At 36.9% G+C, this 21,282-nt stretch overlaps 7 protein-coding genes and 1 long non-coding RNA gene across 9 annotated transcripts; 5 read left to right on the top strand and 3 right to left on the bottom strand.

Annotated features, from left to right (window-relative positions):
* Positions 1-1,169: 1,169 nt before the first annotated feature.
* Positions 1,170-1,791, top strand: LOC106093370 (DNA-directed RNA polymerase III subunit RPC10). Its single transcript, XM_013260424.2, has 2 exons — positions 1,170-1,502; positions 1,561-1,791. The coding sequence occupies exons 1-2, from the start codon at positions 1,362-1,364 to the stop codon at positions 1,744-1,746; spliced, it is 327 nt and encodes a 108-aa protein (XP_013115878.1). The 5' UTR covers positions 1,170-1,361; the 3' UTR covers positions 1,747-1,791.
* Positions 1,792-1,804: 13 nt separating this feature from the next.
* On the top strand, positions 1,805-2,658 carry LOC106093368 (threonylcarbamoyl-AMP synthase). The gene has a single exon (XM_013260422.2). The coding sequence runs from the start codon at positions 1,805-1,807 to the stop codon at positions 2,558-2,560; it is 756 nt and encodes a 251-aa protein (XP_013115876.1). The 3' UTR covers positions 2,561-2,658.
* LOC106093369 (mitochondrial inner membrane protease subunit 2) lies at positions 2,547-3,421 on the bottom strand. Of its 2 annotated transcripts, none has more exons than XM_059370057.1 (2): positions 3,220-3,421; positions 2,547-3,149 (listed from the first exon to the last, which is right to left on the bottom strand). In XM_059370057.1, the coding sequence occupies exons 1-2, from the start codon at positions 3,305-3,307 to the stop codon at positions 2,749-2,751; spliced, it is 489 nt and encodes a 162-aa protein (XP_059226040.1). In that variant the 5' UTR covers positions 3,308-3,421; the 3' UTR covers positions 2,547-2,748. The 2 variants fall into 2 exon arrangements, with proteins under 2 accessions (XP_059226040.1, XP_013115877.1); XM_013260423.2 differs by having other exon boundaries at positions 2,547-3,167.
* Positions 3,422-5,186: 1,765 nt separating this feature from the next.
* LOC106093359 (LIM domain-binding protein 2) lies at positions 5,187-7,787 on the top strand. The gene is made up of 2 exons (XM_013260408.2): positions 5,187-5,289; positions 5,803-7,787. The coding sequence occupies exon 2, from the start codon at positions 5,825-5,827 to the stop codon at positions 7,556-7,558; it is 1,734 nt and encodes a 577-aa protein (XP_013115862.1). The 5' UTR covers positions 5,187-5,289; positions 5,803-5,824; the 3' UTR covers positions 7,559-7,787.
* Positions 7,788-9,385: 1,598 nt separating this feature from the next.
* LOC106093361 (large ribosomal subunit protein eL39) lies at positions 9,386-9,966 on the bottom strand. Its single transcript, XM_013260410.2, has 3 exons — positions 9,856-9,966; positions 9,641-9,744; positions 9,386-9,585 (listed from the first exon to the last, which is right to left on the bottom strand). The coding sequence occupies exons 1-3, from the start codon at positions 9,949-9,951 to the stop codon at positions 9,537-9,539; spliced, it is 249 nt and encodes an 82-aa protein (XP_013115864.1). The 5' UTR covers positions 9,952-9,966; the 3' UTR covers positions 9,386-9,536.
* A 662-nt stretch (positions 9,967-10,628) lies between these two features.
* Positions 10,629-18,315, top strand: LOC106093360 (gamma-soluble NSF attachment protein). Its single transcript, XM_013260409.2, has 7 exons — positions 10,629-10,753; positions 16,881-16,948; positions 17,009-17,124; positions 17,252-17,446; positions 17,515-17,585; positions 17,653-18,040; positions 18,102-18,315. Exons 1-7 carry the CDS (start codon positions 10,701-10,703, stop codon positions 18,189-18,191), a joined length of 981 nt encoding a protein of 326 aa, XP_013115863.1. The 5' UTR covers positions 10,629-10,700; the 3' UTR covers positions 18,192-18,315.
* A 1,591-nt stretch (positions 18,316-19,906) lies between these two features.
* On the top strand, positions 19,907-20,568 carry LOC106093374 (bolA-like protein 3). The gene is made up of 3 exons (XM_013260427.2): positions 19,907-20,012; positions 20,072-20,140; positions 20,207-20,568. The coding sequence occupies exons 1-3, from the start codon at positions 19,992-19,994 to the stop codon at positions 20,468-20,470; spliced, it is 354 nt and encodes a 117-aa protein (XP_013115881.1). The 5' UTR covers positions 19,907-19,991; the 3' UTR covers positions 20,471-20,568.
* A 35-nt stretch (positions 20,569-20,603) lies between these two features.
* LOC131997820 (uncharacterized) lies at positions 20,604-21,144 on the bottom strand. Its single transcript, XR_009398438.1, has 2 exons — positions 20,966-21,144; positions 20,604-20,891 (listed from the first exon to the last, which is right to left on the bottom strand). It is a non-coding gene; the product is annotated as an uncharacterized LOC131997820 (long non-coding RNA).
* Between the last annotated feature and the right edge of the window lie 138 nt (positions 21,145-21,282).

Consider the following 21,282-nt stretch of genomic DNA (forward strand, 5'->3'; position numbering starts at 1 on the left):
CGTATGAAGCATTCCACTATCCGCAACCTGTGAACGCACCCGGTAGCTCCCAGCTAAGCTTTTCATGACAGCAATGAACACCACACAAATCGGCCCTCAATGTTCCAGCCTGTGTGGTGATCACAAATATCCCGTAATGATGTTTTTGTTGCATGTTGTTGTTTGACTTTTGTTTGTGTTCTGGCAAAAAATAGAGTACGTCGGTTTTAGCAATATTTTAATAAGCATTTTCGCTACGAATGAAGCCAGTACTAGGTTTTAAGCGGAGTTTCTCGCTTAGATTGTATGAAGAAAAATTCTATCCCCCTTTAGCTAAGCGGCTTATCTTATCGCCGCTTATAATAGCCCGATATTAAAAGATATATGTCATCATTCAATTTAAATGACAAAAATAAGAGGAAGAACGCAACACATTTTTTCACTGATAAAAGGGGAAACCGAGCTGAGCTTTGTTTTTGAGCGTCGTGTTGGAAATATGCAACTCTGCACACAAATTCGATAAAAGCAACACAGAAAGTTAAAAAGTTTTCAACTTTGACGCTTAAAAGTGGGCGTTGCCCCACGTCAAGTAGCAAGGCGGATTTAAAAATGTGGTCTCACGCGAAAAGCTGTTAACAGACGGCCAGGTTTGACAGTTTTAAGATGAGAGATTTTTGTTTGCATTCTTTTTGTTGTTATGTTATTTCTCGCATATCCTCTGCTCATGTACGCACATGTATACACACACACGCACACAAATTTCTTTTTTTGTGTTGGCAAAACGTCGATCAGCTTGATGGCAACATTGCGGATTGCACAATATGACTTGTAGTTGTTGTACAAATGAGACCACATTTTCGCCATGGTCAAGTAGTGTTTTTATTCGACAAAGCTAAAAATTGTTTAACTTTTGCTAGTTGCTTTTTAAATTGCTTTTAAATCTTTGCAGACTTTCATTTTTCAACGCGACGCTCATCAACTCGCACATTTGTTTAAGCCTTAAACGGCAAAATTGCTCAGGAATTTAATAAAATCACATTTATGAACTCCGAGAAACATTTATTTAAAACTTAAATTATTTATTTTGTTTGTTTTATTGATATTTGATTATTTCAGATGTGTCAGTGCTACCTACCAAAACTCGTTGACAGATAGTGCGAAAAATATTGTATTCATCTGTTTACGGTACATTACCTGGTAATTATGTCATGGACAATACCTTATAATTGCACCATGCGAATTACCTTGTGTTGTCATTTTTATACATCTTGAGGGCAACGTTGATTTATTCCTGATCCAAATACTGCTGTTAAGAAACGTGCTTGTTTTTTTTTTGAAATAAATGAATAAAAGAAGTGCTTGATTGATTTGAATTTTGAATAATGCTGTTGTTCTGTCCACAGTGCAGCAACATATTAATGGTAGAACAGGGTACTTCCGGCCACCGCTTTTCTTGCAATACTTGTCCTTATATTTTCAACATAAAAAAAAAGTCATCGACTAAGACATATCCACGTTTAAAGGTGCGTTTGCTTAATAAAACATTCTTGTACCGCCCGTATAACACTTCTTTTATTACAGGAGGTTGACCACGTAATGGGTGGTGCTGCTGCATGGGAAAACGTTGATTCCACTGATGCCGAGTGCCCCTCTTGTTCACATAAAAAAGCATACTTTATGCAAATGCAAACAAGGTCTGCAGATGAACCTATGACTACATTCTATAAATGCGCTAATCAATTGTGTGGACATAATTGGAGAGATTAAAAAGTTTAAGACATCAAAATAAATTCACTTATTTTATATACCATATTTACAATAATTAATGCTCGTAACACCGAGAATTTTAGGTCGATCTGTGGACAGGTGCTTGAAACAGCATACATCTCTATATGCCATGAAGTCTTTTAGCAAACAAACTGCCATTCACAACTTGGTAGATGAAGAGCAAACTTTGGATATTGCCGCAAACTGCTTAAGATATGGAGCAGTTATTGCCTTACCCACAGATACAGTCTATGGCTTGGCTTGCGATGCAAACAACGAAAAAGCAATTCAAAAGTTGTATGATATCAAGGGGCGAGAATTCCACAAACCTGTAGCGATATGTGTTGCGAATCTGAAAGCCTTGCGGAAATATGGACGGGCCGAACATCTTAGTGAGCAACTGCTGTCTAAATTATTGCCGGGGCCTATCACAATCGTTATAGAGAGAACGAAATATCTACATAATCCCTTCCTTAATCCAAACACTAGCAAAATAGGCATACGCATTCCAGACTTTCCTTTTATTCAAAAGCTGTGCGCTATATTCCACGAACAACCATTAGCTCTAACAAGTGCAAATAAGTCATCTGAACCAAGTAGTCTTCATATTAACGAGTTCCAAAGCCTGTGGCCATTGCTGGGAGGTGTTTTCGACGCTGGCCCAATTGGTCTCTCAGATGAACGAAGGTCTGCATCGACTGTAGTTGATTTGTCAATGCCAGGACGATATAAAATAGTACGGGAAGGTGTTGCCCTAAAATATACCATTGAAGCCCTGCATCAACATGGACTTACCTCAATTGAATCGTCATAGATTTATTTCGAAAACCTGTTTTAATACTTGTACTATTTTTGGTATTGTGTTATATAGTTAGAGTTATGAATTAAATAAAAGATATATCTATAAGATAATTTAAAGCCCTTGTTATGCTTGCACATAAATACCGGTCTAACTTCTAGACAAAAAAATTTCAAAGTGATGAAATTTTGATATTGCTTCGCTTAATTATAATGGGTTGATTTGGCTATTTGTATCGGCATCCTTTTCCTCGGGAGTTCACTGGGTAAACTTCGCCACCTTTCGGGAGGCCACACAATAAATGCGGCCCTAGCAGTCATTAATCCTAGAGCTATGGGCCCAAATGTGTTGGAATCAAGCGAATGACCAGTGTGATCGCCTTCTATCCAAGCGTGACCTTCTGGAACACGAACAATTTCCTGCTTATATCCCAATGTAGCAACTACATCGCCTTGAAGGCCTACAATTCGTTTGATTATTTTTTGAGATGGATCTTTCGGCGAAATCAGAGAAACTATATCTCCTCGCTCAACACTGTTACTTCGAACAGCCCAACGAGACAGAAAAACATAATCCGTTTGATTAGAAGATTCGGGATTTAAAGCTGGTTGCATGGAAATTCCTGAAATTGATCTCCGAATAGATATTAAAAATTATTTTCCTTGTGTACCTACCATCAACGCGTGCAACGTAACCAACACAGTCTAGGAAAGTAACACCAATTGGTATGCCAAACAATACGGATTTCAGGAAGCGATACATGTGATTGTACTTATAAAACAGTCTTTTTAAAAATATGTGCAATAGTTATATTATCTAAGAATTAAGCGATTTAGAAGTCAAAACATTGCTATGTTTGTGTGTATAACTCGATGACATTTGACTTCTACAATTGAGACTACCACCAAAGACAAGCTCTCATTGTTGGCGTCTGTCATCCATAGAGTACAGGGTGCGCCAGAAAATTAATTATTTAATGGCCAATAAAATCAAAAGTACGGCCCAAGACATAATTATCTGTTATAGTACCGTAAACAGCAGCGTAAAATTTTTTCTCGCGAAGTGCACTATCTGTCTACGAGCTTTAGTTTTGTGTATTATAGTTAATAACCAAAACACACACAAACAACACAAAATTGCGCGGACTAGTAACATACACAAAATCAGAGCTGCAGTATTCACTGATTTTGACAGATAGTGCACTCAATATTTTATTGTTGGACAACTGCCACTCCCTGTAAATGAATACATCTTGGTCCGTACTTGGCTTAATTGCGAGAAAAAATTCTGAAATGCCGTTTGTCATCCTGTTTCAAAAAAGTAACCGTTAAAAACATCTGCTTTCAGCTGCGAAAAACGTATATAGTAACCATGACATAATTACCAGGTAATGCACCGTAAACAGCTGAGTACAAATTTTTCCCGGAAAATTCGCTATCTCTGTACCGTAAAAAGTTGAGTACAATTTTTTCTTGCGAAGTGCACTATTTGTCAATGATTTTTGGTTGTGTGTGTGTATTATAGTTAAGAACCATACACACAAACAACGAAAAATGGCGCGAACTAGTAACATACACACAATCAGAGTTGCACTGATTTTGACAGATAGTGTGAGTGCACATTTTGTTGTTGAGCAACTGTCACTACCTGTAAATGAATATATCTTGTTTAACGTAGCCCCACAAAAAAGTCTAAAGGCGTAAAATCGCACTATCTAGGTGGCCCATTGAACGTGAAATAAAATTTTCATCGAACTCGCCTCTCAATAAGTCCATTATTACGCGTGCAGTGTTGATATGGCGTCTAGTTGAAACCACATGCCATGCAAGTCAAGATCTTATAATTTGGGCAAAAAGTTGATTTCATCTCACGGCAGCGCTCACCATTCACAACTACGTTACGAAGCGCATCATCTCTGAAGAAGTACGGCCCAATGATGCCACCATCCCATAAACCGCACCAATCTGTGACATTTTCTGTATGCATTGGTAGCTCTTGCAATGCTTCTGGCTTATGTTTACTCCAAAATTGACAATTCTGCTTATTTACGTACCCATTGAGCCAAAAAAGAGCTTGTACCTTAAGAAGACGAAGCGCGCGATGAACTTTTGATAATAAACTTAAATAATTTGCAAGCGTTGTTTGTTTGTAAAACGATTCAAGGTTAAATTACAGACCAAACTGGAGATGTTTGGCAACACTGGTTTAAACAGCTCACGCACGTTTCGTGAGCTGTTTAAACCAGTGTTGTCAAAAAAATAATAACTAAGAAATCACCCTTTATATATGCAGTGTTTCAAAAAGTAATCGCGAAAAAGTGGGGGTTTAACTGTGAAAAACGAACATAGTATTACGCTTTAGTTAGGGTTTATTTCGTGGATATTATATGATTATGAAATAAATCTCAAATAAGGAAATAAAAAAAAATTCCAAAAAAATATTTAAAATAAGAGCCTAGAAGTAGGAAGCGGAGTAGTTTCGCGGTCGTGTTTTTTATATGGAGTTTGCCAGCATTCCGCTCAAAATGCTGTACAGAATACACAGCTTATGATACAGCTATTGACAACAATTATCGATAATCTTTCTTCAATTTCTTTACAAAAAAAAAAAAAAAATACAGTGATTGTAATATAATATCACAGTTGACATCACTGTTTAATACTTTTTGACGTACAAATTGTCTGTCTATACGTATATACGCGTCTTCTATATTGGAAAAATATATTAAGAGTGAGAAATTAAAGGTGACGACTTTTAATAATTTATCCTTGGTATAAAATTTGCATTAGGGTTTCTTTTAGCTAAAAAATAAATCTATGCTTTGTGTTGTGTTCCAATTTTATGGTTTTACATTATTTGTACGAAATAATGCTATGTGGAATGGATAATTATTGTTTGAGAAAAGTAGTATTCGTAAGCACAAAAGGGTGATTAATAGGGCTCATCATATCCTTATTTCATTTCCAAATCTTGTTGCATTGATTGGAACTAAAGTTTATTAAGGGTTAGCTTGTTAAAAAATGACAAATACATACAGGATGGAGCAACAGACTAAACCCAGTCTATTAGTCTATTGGTCTGGGATACATTATCTTACAAAGTGTAGGTAGGACTTTTTAGTTAAGAATGTCGTAACAAGAAGCAGGGACGAGCAATATTCCAAAATATTTAGGACAATTCGTAAATCAATAATTGATTTTCTGTGGAGCTCTACTCGTATGTACTCATTAAATAAACATTGTCTTCTTTATTTTCAGGAAAGAAATGAACTGTTGAGTTATGAATCGCAGAGGAATCAATACAAATACAAATTTAAATTCACAATCAGTCATGGATGATGCCAGTTGGAAAAATGTTAACGTGCCCGAAAACCCTTCAATGATGGGTGGCGGAGGCAATAACCCGTCTTTAAATCCAGATGGATCCAATCAGGGAGGATTTGCTCAAGGCAATATGCCTTACGGGGGTTCAAATACTCCCTATTCTCAAGGTGGGCAGAATTCACCAGCAGGTAATCAGGGGCTGGTGTTTCCAAACGCGAATCCAACAGGATCAAATACACCACAGTATACATCATCACCAGCACCATCGGGCTCGTCGACACCCGGACCTGTGTCACAGCAAAATATGTCTGGCCCTTACCCGCAGCCATCGAATTCGGGAAATTTTAATGGTCCTGTAGGTGGACCCTTTGGATCTCCCTCATCCGGGATGGGGCAGTTTAGTCGTCCCGCTAGTTCTGGCACGCCTTTTAACAGTCAAGGTGGTCATTTCCCCGGGCAAGCTGTATTTAACGTAGGCGGTCAGTTTAATTCAATGCCTCCTGCTTCTGGATTCGGTCATGGTGGTGGTCATCCTATGATGGGAGGACCACAGATGGACCGTATTGACCCCGGATATAGACGACACAATTCTTATTTTAGCCATACCGAACATCGTGTGTTTGAAATGAACAAACGGCTACAGCAAAGAACTGAGGAAAGTGATAATTGTTGGTGGGACTCGTTCACCACAGAGTTTTTCGAGGATGATGCAAAATTAACAGTTCTGTTCTGCTTGGAGGATGGACCCAAACGTTATACGATTGGACGCACATTAATACCGAGATTTTTTCGCAGCATCTATGAGGGAGGAGTATCCGATTTGTATTTCCAACTCAAACATGCCAAGGAATCATTTCACAATACATCAATCACATTAGATTGTGACCAGTGCACAGTTATTACCCAACATGGTAAACCATTCTTTACCAAAGTATGCGCCGACGCTCGACTTATTTTGGAATTTATCTATGACGATTATATGCGGATAAAGTCATGGCACATGACAATCAAAGGGCATAGAGAACTTATACCCAGATCTGTTATTGGGACATCTTTACCATCAGATCCTATGATTCTCGAACAAATTACCAAAAATATCACAAGGGCTGGCATCACAAACTCTACATTGAACTATTTGCGACTTTGTGTTATACTGGAACCTATGCAGGAGTTAATGTCACGACACAAAGCATATGCATTAAGCCCTCGTGATTGTTTAAAGACGACCCTTTTTCAGAAGTGGCAAAGGATGGTCGCACCCCCTGGGAAAAAAGACCCGCAGAGGCCGGCCAACAAAAGGCGCAAAAGAAAGGGGTCAAACTCGGGCGGGGGCGCAAACGCAAACACCCCACCCGTGAGTAATCAGAAGCGCTCCCCGTCCGGTCACAACTTTTCATTATCTTCACAAGACGTTATGGTTGTTGGCGAGCCCACTTTAATGGGCGGTGAATTTGGCGAAGAAGATGAACGTTTAATAACGCGTTTGGAAAACACCCAATATGATGGTTCCAATGCAATGGATCACGAGAATCATACCGGTTTTGGTCATTCGGATTCTCCAATATCTGGTGCAAATCCTTGGAACATGGATAGATCAGGTGCAATACCAGCTAGTCCCGGGAGTGGGTCAGTACAGAACAATGCAAATATGGCCGACATAGATAAAAAGAGCCCGATAGTGTCGCAGTAAAAGAATATAATTATATATATATTTTTTTTTTTTGAAAAACTAGCGTAGTGTATATTACATTAAGTTAACGTTTTTATTTTGACATAAAAAATTAATTATTGATTAGAGCAAAGTAATTAATATGGATAAAGTATTTCTCATTAACTGCCGCCCCCATATACCCTACCTAATGTATGTAAGGCAGTACCATTTATTATTAATCGTATAAAATAAAAGACCAATGACAAAAGTTTTGCGCTTTCCGAAAATTGCTTTGCTGGCTTAGAGATGAACAAGAAAAAAATAGTACATCGATTAAGTTTAAAAAAAATTACCATACAACTGTGTTCTTACCATACAACTGTCTGTTGTTGTTGTTGTGTCAGCCCTTGCCGATAAGGGACTTTATCGGGTCAATCCGGTACGTACAACCGACTGCCATGGGATTGTGGGCCTGTTGTAACGTTATTTGCTAGCTGGGTTATGCTATATTTATATTCATATTTACATGTGGAGGAAGCAATCTTTGTCAAGCCCCTATAGCTCGAAGGCCATTGGCTATTTATTTGTCATATCGATCATCATTGGCAATCACTATTTTAGCAAGAGCCGGAGAGGCCGGCATCTCACTGCGTACCGATACATATAAATGTGTGCTGTCTGATTCAAGTTTAAGCTCAATGATAAGAAACCTGCTTTACCTACGTTTTTACATGGCAGAGTACCTCACAAATATCGCCTGCCTTGGGAGGCGATAACCACCGTTGACAATTTTTTCTGATGTTCTCTCAAGGAAACGAACACACGTTCAACGTCATAGGTGGAAATATTTTTCTACACAAAACTGCAAAAAAAACACTCATATTTGCATGTGTTCTGGAATTCCCGTCCACTTTTCCTTTAAAAACAAATTATTATTATCACGTAAACAAAACAAAAATGTGGCTCAAACTTCTTTGATTTTATTTAAAAAATTTTGTAATGAAAAATCATGAAGTGTTGACACATCATTCGCGTGATAATAAGTTGCTTCAATGGGGTAAAGGGGCGTGAAATTTAGAACCCTCCAAATTGTTACAATTTTATTGGTTGAGGCTGTAGTTTTTATCTAAATCGTATTAAATTCGTCATTAAACTTTTGTTATTAAAAATTTATTAAAACAGCATACACCAAGCACTTATGTATATGCTTTCACGGTAAGGAGGGAGAACGGCTGTTTTCGTTTTGGTCTCACAAGGATAACAGACTCTATAGTGCCATCTATTAAGAGTTTGGGTTTTTGTTGTTGTTAAAGCAGTGTGTTGTACACTGAGGCACCAGCCTTTGCCGATAAAGGACTCCATCGGATCAATTCGGTACGTAGGTCCAGCTGCCATGGGATTAGTTGGAATTTGGTCTAAAGTCTTATTGACTTTTAACATCATTAAAGACATTCGCAAAGGCCAATCGCTATTAATGAAATAATAGTCAGTTATAAACCAGTGCATTTAGATGCCTTTAAAACAAAATCCTTGCAAATACCCATTTATTAATGTTTTAGTTATAGTTTATATAAGTAAATATTCGTATGACAAATTACAGAAAAAAAGATCTCCAAATCTTTTAAAGTCGATTGCTAATTTTATAAAAGGATAAAAATTCGAAAATCAGAATCTTTTTAAAATTAATAAATTGTATATTGTAATGTCGTCGGCCTAATGCTATCTTTTCAAAATATTGAGGTGTAAATATTTATATATAAATATATGAAAATCATGCAAAAATTCAATAAGATTTTTTTATACAAATGGCAGCAGCCATAGTTTTTGTCTTTGCTTTTAATCAACGACTCAAAAAAATGTATCCAATCTTTTTTGTTAAAAAACAAAATGTTTTTTTTTATTTTTTTTTTTACGTGACACACAGTATCTCAGCGAACATACTAAATAATTGAAGATGAAGAACATCAACCAGAAGCATTCCCATCATTGTGTTGCAGTGGGAACTGTAGGATGCAGCTTACAACTTCAACTTGGTGCGTCTCCAGTGGCGTCTCTTGGCGTTATATCTAAAACATGAAAAACGTTAATATTGTCACACAATTTCACGTTAATTTATCAAACCTAATGGTGTTGCCTGTGCGCAAACGAATCCATTGTGGCACGGAACGGTTTTGTTTCAACTTCTTAGCAAGCTTTTGCTTAATTCTGAAGGTTTTATGGGCCGCCTAAAATGTGGAATATATAGTTTAGATGGTTCACGTATCATCTCTACCAGCACAAATTTCATTTATTTGATGATTGCAATTATTTTTATGGATTAAAACCGAAATACGCACCATCTCGTCTTCCTTGTTTGAGACAAAAGAGGGAAAAGAAATGCTGTCAAATTGCAAATAATAATCGATAACAGCATAGACATTGTCAACAGACATCGATAACAATAATATACAGCTTTGAATCAAAGTTGGTAGCACTTCAGTTTGGATCTATCTATATCCACAGTATATTGTACAACATATCTTCTTATAGACGACCCCTAAAGCCCAGTACTGACATTACAGCGAAAATGCCTATTAAATAATTGTGAAATCCAAAGTCAAACAACAACACACAACAATAGGCAACAGCATTCCATTTTGAGAGCATTTAATAAAATTTGCAATTAATTGAAGCGAAATTTCTACTGACGTACCGGCGTGTTGCTACTATTTTGTTCATAGAACTCATGTGTTCGTTACATCGTCGTCATTTTTTTTATAATGCATAAGGCACTGTTCGGGCGAAAAATCGAACGCAGTTGTTCGGGCGAAAAGTTCGAAGTCGGTACTAGGCTTAACGGTTTATTCCAGAGCGAAAACTCTTTGTAGAGGAGTTTCACAAGCTCAAACTACGAACATTTAGTGAGAAACAATCAATACAAAATATTTGACTGAATATATGCAGTCATAAGCCACAAACTAAACCGACTTTTATTCTGATGAACCAACGTCTTCGGCTAAAAAATATCTCAAAAACCGACGGATAAATCGTCCAATGTAAATCAATCATCAGCAATTGTTATTATAAATCGATTTGTCAAATTGGTCAAATTTCCCATCTCTAATTTCGATGTCTGTCGTCTGTGTTTATTGATTTTCGGTTTTTGCAAGGAAAGAAAAGAAAATTTTAAAAATAAATAATAATGAGTAGTAAAATTGAAGAAGGTCAGGAGCTGATGAGACAAGCTGAGAAAAGGTATTTAATATTAATATTTTGCCAATGCACAAGTTGCCATGAGTCATATGTAATAAGAGTGAAAAACTTTTCTGAAAACGAAATGCATAGTACGCTGTTTGAAGCTTTGTAAAATTAAAATTTTGTGAAATATAAACGGAAAGGTTAATAATTATCAATGACGCTGACTTATTCCACTGCCAATTGTTTGATAAATAAGTTTGAAGTATTTTTCACAGAATACCTTACGAGGTAAGGTATGTGTGTATATATGATATATCAGAATGCCAAACACCCTGGAACAAACATCCCCCTAATGGTCCTTTTAAAAGTACAAAAGTACGTTGTTACAATAACAAGTCATCAGACAGTATACGAAATGATGCGCACCAAATAAATATTTCGGATATATATTCGATTCTTTCAATTGGTAAGGAAATTGCTAAAAAGGAAAATATACAAAAAACATTAAATAACTAGCTGGCATGGTGGGCTCTGCTACACCAAAATTTTTAAAGCATTGTTAAGTTGGTGATTAAGACATTCAGAGCTAAGACCCGGAAGACGAGTTCTTTGAGTCCTTTATTGTCGCCATCTTCATGTCTTGCTGAATGGCAGGACATGACCCAGATACTTGGATTCTTATATCAACATTAAATTGGAACTCTACTGTCATAGAACTTTCTTTCAATTCCTATACTATTTCGATCGAACCACACGTCGTATTGAATGGTATTGAGTGGGTGGGCCGGTCCCAGACTATACCAGATTCGTAGTCAACTCCGTTTTGGACATTCATTCTCGTTTTGGAGGTTTGTTTTTAAGGTTGGGAGGTCCCGTAGACACCTTGGACCAAATTCTTATAATAGACGGTACTCAACTTCCAAATAGTTTTCATTTGATAACCATATTGTACCTATCTGTAAATATGTTCTGTTGAGGGGGTTTGGGGGTGGGCAGGTGCCTCAGCCATCAAGGAATAATTACCTTTCATTTCTTATCCATATTGTCCCAATTGGTAACTATGGCCTGTTAGGGGTTTTGGGGGGGTGGGGAGGTGCCTCAGACACAGGAAAAAATTTTTATATCAGATTCTTATTCCACTTTTAAATACCTTATATTTCATACCCATGTTTTCCAAATTGGTAAATATGCTCTGCTGGGGGGTTTTGGGATGTGGGGAGGAGCCTCAGACACCAAAGAATACATTTTTCTGTCTGATTTGTACTCTACTTTTAAATACCTTTCATTTAGTACTCACCCAAAGCGGTGAAAGTGTCCCGTTGGGGATTTTCGGGGGTGAAAATCTGTGAAAATTTCATGAAAATCGGTTCTGCCGTTTTTTGAGTCTATACGGAACAGACAAACTATCAAATAATAGATATATGTTTACTGTTCTCATACTTTTATGGGTACATGTTAAACTATTACAAAATTTGCAGGTATTATAACTTAGTGCATTATTACAAAATGTACAGGGTGTTATAACTTAGTGCAGTTGTTTGTAACACCTAGAAGAAAGAGAGAGAGACCCATTGATAAGTATACCGATTGACTCCGAATCATTTTCTGATTCGAATTTAACTATGTCTGTCTGTCTGTCCATGTTAATTTGCAGTTTTCATCCGATAGTCTTAAAATTTGGTACAGAAAGTTTTTCGGCCTAGAGGCAAAGCCTATGAAAATCGGTTTAGATTTGGATATAGCTCCCATATATATGTTCGTCCGATTTGCAGTAATAATACAATAAAATGGTCATTTGTTAACCGATTCTCACGAACTTAAGCAGGAAGGATTTTCTCTTGAATCTCGACATTACTGGTCAATTTCATGGATATCGGTTCAGATTTAGATATAGCTGCAATATAGCAGCCACTGCAAGCGAATTTATTGACCAATCTAGCTAAAATTTCCACACAACGCTTTCCTCGATAATTACCACAATACCTGGGAAGTTTGCTCGAAATCGGTTCAGTTTTAGATATAGGTCCCATATATATATGTTCGTCAGATTTTGGGTAATTTGCAATAATGTTGTCATTTTTCAACCGTTACATTATTACAGTTTGAACATATTTGCTCCAAATTCGATACAGATTGTTTAATAATCCATCTAAAAACATTCGCCGAGGTCCATCAAAATTGGTTCAAAATAGGATATAGCTCCCACATTGTACTTATAGGGTAGGTGTAGGGTATAATACTGTCGGCACCGCACGGCTTTTGCACTTCCTTACTGGTTTTGTAGAGTACATAGTACATAAAATTATGGCAATGAGTGCAGTGGATAATATCCATAGTCTACATACGATTTTACTCCGTAGTAAACAAAAGGTTTGCCTTACTTAGTCAAATGTAGCATCCGCTGGTAAACAGTTTTTCTATATTGATCTCAAAACTGATATCGTTTCTTTTTCATATGGCGGTACTGAGGTAAGAAAGTCGATGACATTTTAAAAATTGTTGCTCATAATGTTTAGGCTCGTCTTCAAGGCGCTTACTAATCCTTCAATGATTGAATTTGTTCTTTAAAAGTTGATTTTAATTTTAATTTTTTTAACTTTATTCCATCTCTGCTTACTGACCCACTTCGTCTGATCCTTCCTCAAATACTCCAAGTCCGGGTTTAAAAAGTCCGACTGCTTTTCTCTTCCCTGGTATTCCCGTTATCTCTACCAGATGAGCTTCTTCATCTATTCGCGATTTGCAAATTTGTTTGTCTTTCTTCCGTTTTCTCTAATATTTTTGGGTGGACGAATCCTATTAGCCTCTGTTATGTGATGTTTCTTTGTGCAGGCACAATTTTTCGAAAGTTCTTTCTTACTTTTAATTTCATGGTAGGTTCTGTTGTCGTATATTCTCGTAAAGTAAAACAATTTCTCATGATGTTTATAACCTCATTCTTTCGTGTTTTATTTTAACAATCGAAATATAATACTAGATTTGTAAAAAAATAAATAATATTTAATACACAACTGCCCTGTACGGGATAACTATCAGCACCACACAGCTGTGTGGTGATCATCCGTATTATGAGAAGCATTGACGTAGCTAGGGGGTGATAGTGGGGGTTCTAAGGACCCCCCAGCGAATCTGTAGCACCCACTAGTTCTTTGTCCAGTATCTCTTTTTAGGCAAACAAGGGATAGTGCATACGAATTGCTATGATAATGGAGCTATTTCAAGTTAGGGTCCAATTCGGACGATAATTACATTGTATGTTGGAGATCAAAGTAGAAGTCATTACGTAAATTTCAGCCAATTCGGATAAGAATTGCGCCTAAGAAGTAAAATTCGCAGATTGGTTTATATGGGATCTGTATCAGGCTATAGAACGATTCAGATAAGATAATGGATCAAGCCGTTTTACAAAATTTCAGCCAGTTCGGATAAGAATTGCGCCCTTAAGAGGCTTAAAAAGTATACTCGGGAGATCGTTATGATTTAGACCAAACTTGGCCTACAATACTAACCAACCTACACCTAATGAAGTATTACATTCTTATAATAAATACTCTGGCGTAATTTCACATAAAATTGCCATTAAGAAAAAACATCCGACCAACAATCTCGAAAAAAACATGAGCAAGGTGGGAAGCAGGCTACGATTGAAAAAAACCAATACACTCAATATTCTTATTTAAAAAAGTTTATATTATAGAGTAGAACCACAATAAACCAAACACGTATTATATGTGCCGATTTTGATGAATTTTAGCAGAGACTTTCAGTCGCGTAATAAAACATGCCGTACCAAATTCCGTCCAAATCGGTTGAAAATTGTACCAAACATCCTTATAAGTGAAAATCCAGCGATATATATGCGTTCGTCTGTTTACTGAACTCACGCTGCAGTCTTTAAAATATAAGATTATGAGTTGAAACTTTGAACAGATTATTTTTATGTCCATAGGCAGGTTAAGTACGATTATGGCCACATCGGACTATATCCTGATATAGCCCCCATAAAGGCTCGTAAAAGCTGTATTTATTTCCCGATTTGGTTGAAATTTGGCACAATGATTTGTGTTGAGATCCTCGACATCTGTGCCTTATCGGATTATATCTTAATATAGTCCCCATGTGGACCCATCTTCTGAATTAAGGTCCTAGGGCCATAAAATCTGAAATTATTACCTGATTAGGCTGAATTTTTGACAAATCGGCGTTTGTTTTAATATAGCCCTCATATATATCGATTTGCCGATTAAAGATCTCAGGCCCATAAAAGCCGCATATGTTTGGTGTGCTGAGCTATGTTAGATTTCCATGCCGGGTATGGTTTAGATTGGACCTTTTTTGGTATAGGTCGATTGAAGGTAATAAATAGAGAATTTTATTACCCGACTTTGTTGAAATTAAGTCCAGTGAGCAGCAATATGTATCGTTCTCCCGATTAAGGGTCTTGAACCCATAAGACCCCTTTATTGGCAGATTTTGTTGAAATGATGAAGAGCTATTTGTGTTGGATCCACAACTGAATGTGGAGATAGCGATCCTCGTCAAGCTCAAAGCCCGTTCCGGCCCATAGGACGAATCGGCGAGGGAACATTATGGCCATTGTCATATCGAGTATCACAGGCACTGAGTCTTCAAGCCGGTGCCGCCTGCCTTTCATGTTCATAGTCATTCTGCACCGGATTTTAGCGAGGTGTTGTTTATACAGTTTGATCTCGATTATGCGGGTCGCTCGAGATCGAACTGAAATGTTGGAATCAATCCCAGCCCCATTGAAATTGAGCTAGAACTACCCTGGCCTACCGTGGAAGGTTAAATGCATACTAAGTAGCTAGTTTAGCGCTAGAACAACCTAGTGAAAACTATTTAAACCTGCCATCTTGATGGATTTGTCTGGAGCTAATTGGAATTTTAAACATTTTTAAAGTTGTTTTTTTTGCTTGACACTCCAAATTAAAAAAAAAAAGCTTCTTTCTTCTTGCTCTGATTGCTCGAAGCAAATTTGCCAAAAATTTTAAATGTCACGGCGAATTGAATTTTCTTCGCCCTGTTTACAAATTTTGATATATCAAGTCGCCGATGCGTCCACCTTATAAATACGCCTTGATATAAGGTATAGTCAGATGACCAACAACAACAAAATTGGGATACAGCTCTGTTCCACTTACTTGTCAAAGCAAATCTAAACACAGAAATGTCGACAAGTTCATATTTTTAACGTTGGCCATCGTTGGAGGCCACCGTATCTCAGAGGATAGCATGCCGCCTTAGACTCTGAACTTCTGGGTTCGAATACTGGCGAGAACATCAGAACAATTTTTCAGCGGTGGTTGTCCCCTCCTTGTGCTGCCGACATTTGAGAGGTACTTCGCCATATAAAAACTTCTCCCCAAAGAGGTGTTGCTCTGCGGCACGCCATTTGCTATAAAAAGGTGCCTTTTTATAATTGAGCTTAAGCTTGCATTGGACAGTACTCATTGATATGTGAGAAGTTGGGACAAACAAAGGAAGTATCTGAATGAACATAAAATCGATATCATAGATTTTATGGCGTTTTGCATGTGGACCCTTCCGCGATCACTACCTTTGTTGTTGTTGTTGTATCAGTGTGTTGTACACTGTGTCGGCAGCCCATGCCGATGGAGGACTCCATCGGGTCAATCTGGTACGTACAACCGGCTGCCATGGGATTGATCAATACCTTTCTAGGACACATGCGAGTATAGACAGTTATTCTATGGCTATTTAGAATGATTTGTGTGGATTGTATTCTCGCAAAACCAATGGAAAAATATATAAATAAGAAGGCATCTGACCTGCCTCTAGACTATTAGGATAATAATGCATGTCGAAAAACCACTAAAATCCCATGGCAGTCGGTTGTACGTACCGGATTGACCCGATTGAGTTCTCCATCGGCAAGGGCTGCCGCCTCAGTGTACAACACACTGCTACAACAACATCAATAAAAAGACTGTAGTAGCTCGCCCATGCCCTGCCTCCTTATAAATATTTATAATTTTATACGAATCACTAAGGAATCTATATTGACATGAAATTGTAATGATTAAACAATTTAATGTTCACAAAACCTTTGTTCACATATATTTAGAAATATTAACTTGATGTGTGTGTTTATTTCTCGGGGAAAATAACACCGCGTATTTATATTTATTTATTAATTTTTCAGTCTTAAAACCGGTCTTTTAAAATGGCGTCCAGAGTATGACACTGCAGCTGATTGCTATACGAAAGCAGGTACTACCTTCTTAAAATAATATATTCTTTATTTTAAATGAAATTGAATTTATATTTCAGCAACCGCCTTTCGAATAGCGAAGTCATACGATCAAAGCAAAGATTGTTTTCTAAGGGCTGCCGATTGCCATAAGAACAATAACTCGTGGTTCCATGCCGCCAAATGCTATGAACAGGTGAGATAATTATTAAAAAACTCGCATAGTTGTGATTTTATTTATATCCAAATTGTGTAATTGGTTTGTCTCTATGTGACGATATTTAATGAAAACGAATAAAAAAAATTCATTTATTTTATTACAGATTATTTTACTTTGTAAAGAAACTAATAACTTGCTGAGCGTTGAGGAGTATGCGGGCAGAGCCTGTCACTTGTATCAACAACACGGTTCCCCTGAGTCTGCCGCCTCCGCCTTGGACAAAGCATCAAAAGTTGTTGAACAAAAACATCCAGAAATAGCACTTCGTTTCTATCAAAGAGCATTGGAGATTAGCATGGTTTGCATGATTAGATTAATTAATACAGCTATCTTTTTAATTCACAAACATAAATATTTTCTATGTAGATTGAGGACTCATCGCGAACAGCAGCCGAATATGCCAGCAAAGTTTCACGTATTTTGGTGAAATTACAAATGTAACCCTTCAGCCCTTCTATTGATGGTTCAAGTTATAAATGTCTTCCTCTTTCCTTTAATCTTAAGGTATGACCAAGCCACAGATGCTCTAAGGCGTGAAATTGGAATTAACCAACAAACAGAATCGTATGGTCAAATCGGTAGATTAGCGGTTGCTTTGGTTCTAGTTCAGTTAGCAAGAGGAGATCAGGTAGCCGCAGAAAAAGCTTTTAAAGAATGGGGAAACTGCTGCGATCCCCAAGAGGTCCAAACTTTGGAAATGCTATTACAAGCTTATGACGATGAGGATCCTGATACGGCCAAGCGTGCATTGGCTTCGCCCTTCATAAGGCATATGGACGTGGAGTATTCCAAACTAGCGTTAATTGTACCATTACCTCAAGGACTACCAAATGCTTCAAAACCTGCTGTTATCAAAAATGCTACAGCTTCGTATACATCGACTTCCATGGAGGTGTGTTAAAAATAGGGGTTTCATGTGCTTAAACTTTTGTAAAATTTTTTTACGTTTTCAGGCCTCCAAATCTGGGGGTAATGAGGGTGAGACAGGGGGATATGCTGGAGCACAGAATGACGAAGATGATGACGAAGGTGGTCTTTGTTAATCTTACTATTTGTTTAAGCTTAAATGTTATAATGCTATTTATTATATAATATTGATGTATAATTAATAATATTGCTATTAAAATATTTCATTCCAAATATAGTCAAATATCGTTACAACTAAAATTTGATGTATATTTTTAATTTTTAGAAAGTTGTTAAAATAGATACGTCCTACAAACATCCAATTGGGGAAGTACATATCTTATATCGTGCAGTGATCTCTCATTCATATTATGGTTCGAGGTCCAAACGCAACCCGTGATTTAATAAAAATTATTCGTGCATGAGTGTGAGTGAATGAAATGATGCTCATGACTCCAATCACAATTGAGTCGTGTCTTTTTCGTGAGGAGTGATTTTCTCGTAAGTAGTGCGTGAGTATATATTAACGGGCGCGATCGTGAACCAATATGGAGAGTTCGTGCTTAAGCATGCGTAATTAAAATTTGTGAGCGTGAGTGAAAAATCATTCACGTGTACATCTTTAGTTCCGACCCGATATGTCGTGTTATAAAAACTGGACGCGAAGAGAGTCTTTAAAAAATAAGATAAAAGTGCCTCCGTTTTTATCCAATTGGAACGAAATTTTTGCATGCAATTTTATTCTGTACTTATATCACCTACAAATACTAATCTGAAAGGTACGTGGAATTTTAAGCGTTTTGAATTCGTGGTATACTTTATTTTTTATTCAAGACTTTAATTCAAATTTCTCTCTTATTAAAATTTCTCTTTCATTGTGGGACGGGACAATACCATCTCACAGCTTTCCACCAAAACACACTCCCAACCAGTATTTATATACCGACCTTGTCAATATGGGGCGCAAATAAAAGGTGATTTTCATGTTGGGCCAATCAAGGCAGTGATGGTTGGTATAGATTTATATTGTTAGGCAAGTGACCCTACCTCTTGAGTTTACCCTGCTCTTCTGCAAATTTTTATTGACAAAATTTTTTCTGAAAAGGACCCACACTTTGCATTTAGAATTCGTCTGAAGCGGACGCTTCGGGATTCGATGCTTAGTCATCGTTATACACAGTACAGTTATAACTGTACATTGGTTTTAATTCTGTATTTTTAATACACGTGTTTTAATTTACAGTTGGTGGGGACACCAACTTCGGAAGTACAACCTGGCATATAGAGTCGTACTCTGCCATTTCGTTTAAAGTCCAAAAAAAAAAAAAAAAAAAAAAGAAAAGAAAAGGACCCAAACACACGTAATATATACAGGTTGGCTGACACGTATTGTTTCCAAATACGGTCGCCAGCGGATGAGATAAAGGAATGACCCTTTCCGATGACTCCATCGGGTCAATCCGGTACGTACAAGCGGCTACCGTGGGATTGGTTGTTGTCCATATATCGTTATAATGGTAATGTTAGCAATGTCAAACGCCGTAATGGTGATCCAATAAGATGTAATAAAAATTAAATATTACAAACATTATAAAAACTATAGTAAAGGAAAACTAAACAACAATTATTTTAATTTACTATTTATACACAAAACAGGATCCCCAGCCAGGTAACTCAGTAAAAGTAATAGCATAAGAAATTTGTGCAAATTTGTAGGAAATTTTACCGGAAGTCGTTTGGTGATTGAGAGCGTGCAAACTTCTGATAGTGGTTGTTCTTCGCAGCAGCAACATCGAACAAACGTTTTCTTAAACCAGCTGTTTTATTGGAAAAATACACGAACAGACCTTGCAACATATGACAGGTAATACGCACATCACACACAGGCTACAGATGTTTATTCGGCAAAGCGGTGACAGGAAAAGAACCAACCAGCTATGTCAGGTCTAGGAAGATTAGTAAGGCAATAATAGTGTTGTAAAATTAATTTAAATAAAATAATTTGTTTTGTCTACAGTCGATAGCTAAGTTCCTTAACTCATTTGCCGGTAAACCCGTGACGGTAAAAGCAAAATGTTTAGACTGGGTATGAGTTATGTAGGAACATACTTTTGTATTATTATTAATAACAAAATGTTATATAAAATTGCAGCTTGTAAAGCGCGAATTTTCCAGCAATAATTCGGAAAAAATTATTCAGCAAACATTAGCAACACGCTTCCCTAAAGCTACAACCATCGAGGTTAGGGACGTCTCTGGAGGATGCGGAGCAATGTTTGAGGTTTTTGTGGAAACAGATGAATTTGTCGGCCTTAACACACTGAAACAGCACAAGCTCGTCACCAATACACTTAAGGATCAAATCAAGGAAATGCATGGCGTCCGAATTCACACTGCTATTCCCGCTTCCAAATAAATGTACAATTAAATTTAGCTACAAGTCGAGATACCTGTTTCTTACAACTTGAAATGTAAATTATAGTAAGTAAAATTATAATCCACTACTATTGGAAATGTTGCTTCAATTATTTAGTCAAGTTTCGGAAATATTGAAGCGGCAATAAAAACATTGCATTTGTTTATTTGCATACACATACATATGAAGATCATTAACTTAATAAGACGAATTGATTGCAATGTAACATCATAGACCCTACAATTTTTTATGCCTATATACTTTTCAGATTTTACAAAAATTTTGTTTTTGAGCTCGTTTTTGGTTATACCATTCTGGTTATGGTAATTTTTTTGCATGGAAAATATTTTATTCTATGCGCTCAAATTGTCGCTCAATTTGTACACCACGGAGATATTGTCATACATACATGGCAGAACACCTATTGGGAACAGATAAAAGAAGTTATGATGTTATTATTTTAGATGAAAAAGAAATTTTTTAGAAAAATTTTACTAAATTTGGGGATCCGAAGTGTTTATCAGATGTTGTCAAAGCTGTTTCGGTTGTTGTTAGAGCTGTTTCGGAAAGTAATTCGTGAGTCAAGTTCTGCCATGGAATTGTAGATTCTGGTTAGGCCATCTATGTATTTTGTAGTGTAGTTTTATCAAACTGACATATTTATCAATGTTGCCACACTTTTTTTTTTTTTTTTTTTTTGGACTTTAATTGAAATGGCAGAGTACGACTCTATATGCCAGGTTGTACTTCCGAAGTTGGTGTCCCCACCAACTGTATATAAAAACACGTGTAATAAAATTACAGAATTAAAA

Source organism: Stomoxys calcitrans, chromosome 5 (assembly GCF_963082655.1).
Source record: "Stomoxys calcitrans chromosome 5, idStoCalc2.1, whole genome shotgun sequence".
Classification (NCBI taxonomy): Eukaryota; Metazoa; Arthropoda; class Insecta; order Diptera; family Muscidae; genus Stomoxys; species Stomoxys calcitrans.

Excerpts from the sequence above, each read along its gene's own strand:
- LOC106093370 (XM_013260424.2), top strand. The coding sequence starts at position 1,362 with ATGCTGTTGTTCTGTCCACAGTGCAGCAACATATTAATGGTAGAACAG. Across the intron at positions 1,503-1,560 it reads AGACATATCCACGTTTAAAG|GAGGTTGACCACGTAATGGG; the intron begins GTGCGTTTGCTT and ends CTTTTATTACAG.
- LOC106093360 (XM_013260409.2), top strand. The coding sequence starts at position 10,701 with ATGAGTAGTAAAATTGAAGAAGGTCAGGAGCTGATGAGACAAGCTGAG. Across the intron at positions 10,754-16,880 it reads ATGAGACAAGCTGAGAAAAG|TCTTAAAACCGGTCTTTTAA; the intron begins GTATTTAATATT and ends TTAATTTTTCAG. Across the intron at positions 17,447-17,514 it reads GAGCATTGGAGATTAGCATG|ATTGAGGACTCATCGCGAAC; the intron begins GTTTGCATGATT and ends TTTTCTATGTAG.
- LOC106093359 (XM_013260408.2), top strand. The coding sequence starts at position 5,825 with ATGAATCGCAGAGGAATCAATACAAATACAAATTTAAATTCACAATCA.
- LOC106093374 (XM_013260427.2), top strand. The coding sequence starts at position 19,992 with ATGTCAGGTCTAGGAAGATTA. Across the intron at positions 20,013-20,071 it reads TGTCAGGTCTAGGAAGATTA|TCGATAGCTAAGTTCCTTAA; the intron begins GTAAGGCAATAA and ends TTTTGTCTACAG. Across the intron at positions 20,141-20,206 it reads AAGCAAAATGTTTAGACTGG|CTTGTAAAGCGCGAATTTTC; the intron begins GTATGAGTTATG and ends ATAAAATTGCAG.
- LOC106093361 (XM_013260410.2), bottom strand. The coding sequence starts at position 9,951 with ATGTCTGTTGACAATGTCTATGCTGTTATCGATTATTATTTGCAATTT. Across the intron at positions 9,745-9,855 it reads CAAACAAGGAAGACGAGATG|GCGGCCCATAAAACCTTCAG; the intron begins GTGCGTATTTCG and ends TCCACATTTTAG. Across the intron at positions 9,586-9,640 it reads CGCACAGGCAACACCATTAG|ATATAACGCCAAGAGACGCC; the intron begins GTTTGATAAATT and ends TTCATGTTTTAG.
- LOC106093368 (XM_013260422.2), top strand. The coding sequence starts at position 1,805 with ATGCTCGTAACACCGAGAATTTTAGGTCGATCTGTGGACAGGTGCTTG.
- LOC106093369 (XM_013260423.2), bottom strand. The coding sequence starts at position 3,307 with ATGTATCGCTTCCTGAAATCCGTATTGTTTGGCATACCAATTGGTGTT. Across the intron at positions 3,168-3,219 it reads TTACGTTGCACGCGTTGATG|GAATTTCCATGCAACCAGCT; the intron begins GTAGGTACACAA and ends GATCAATTTCAG.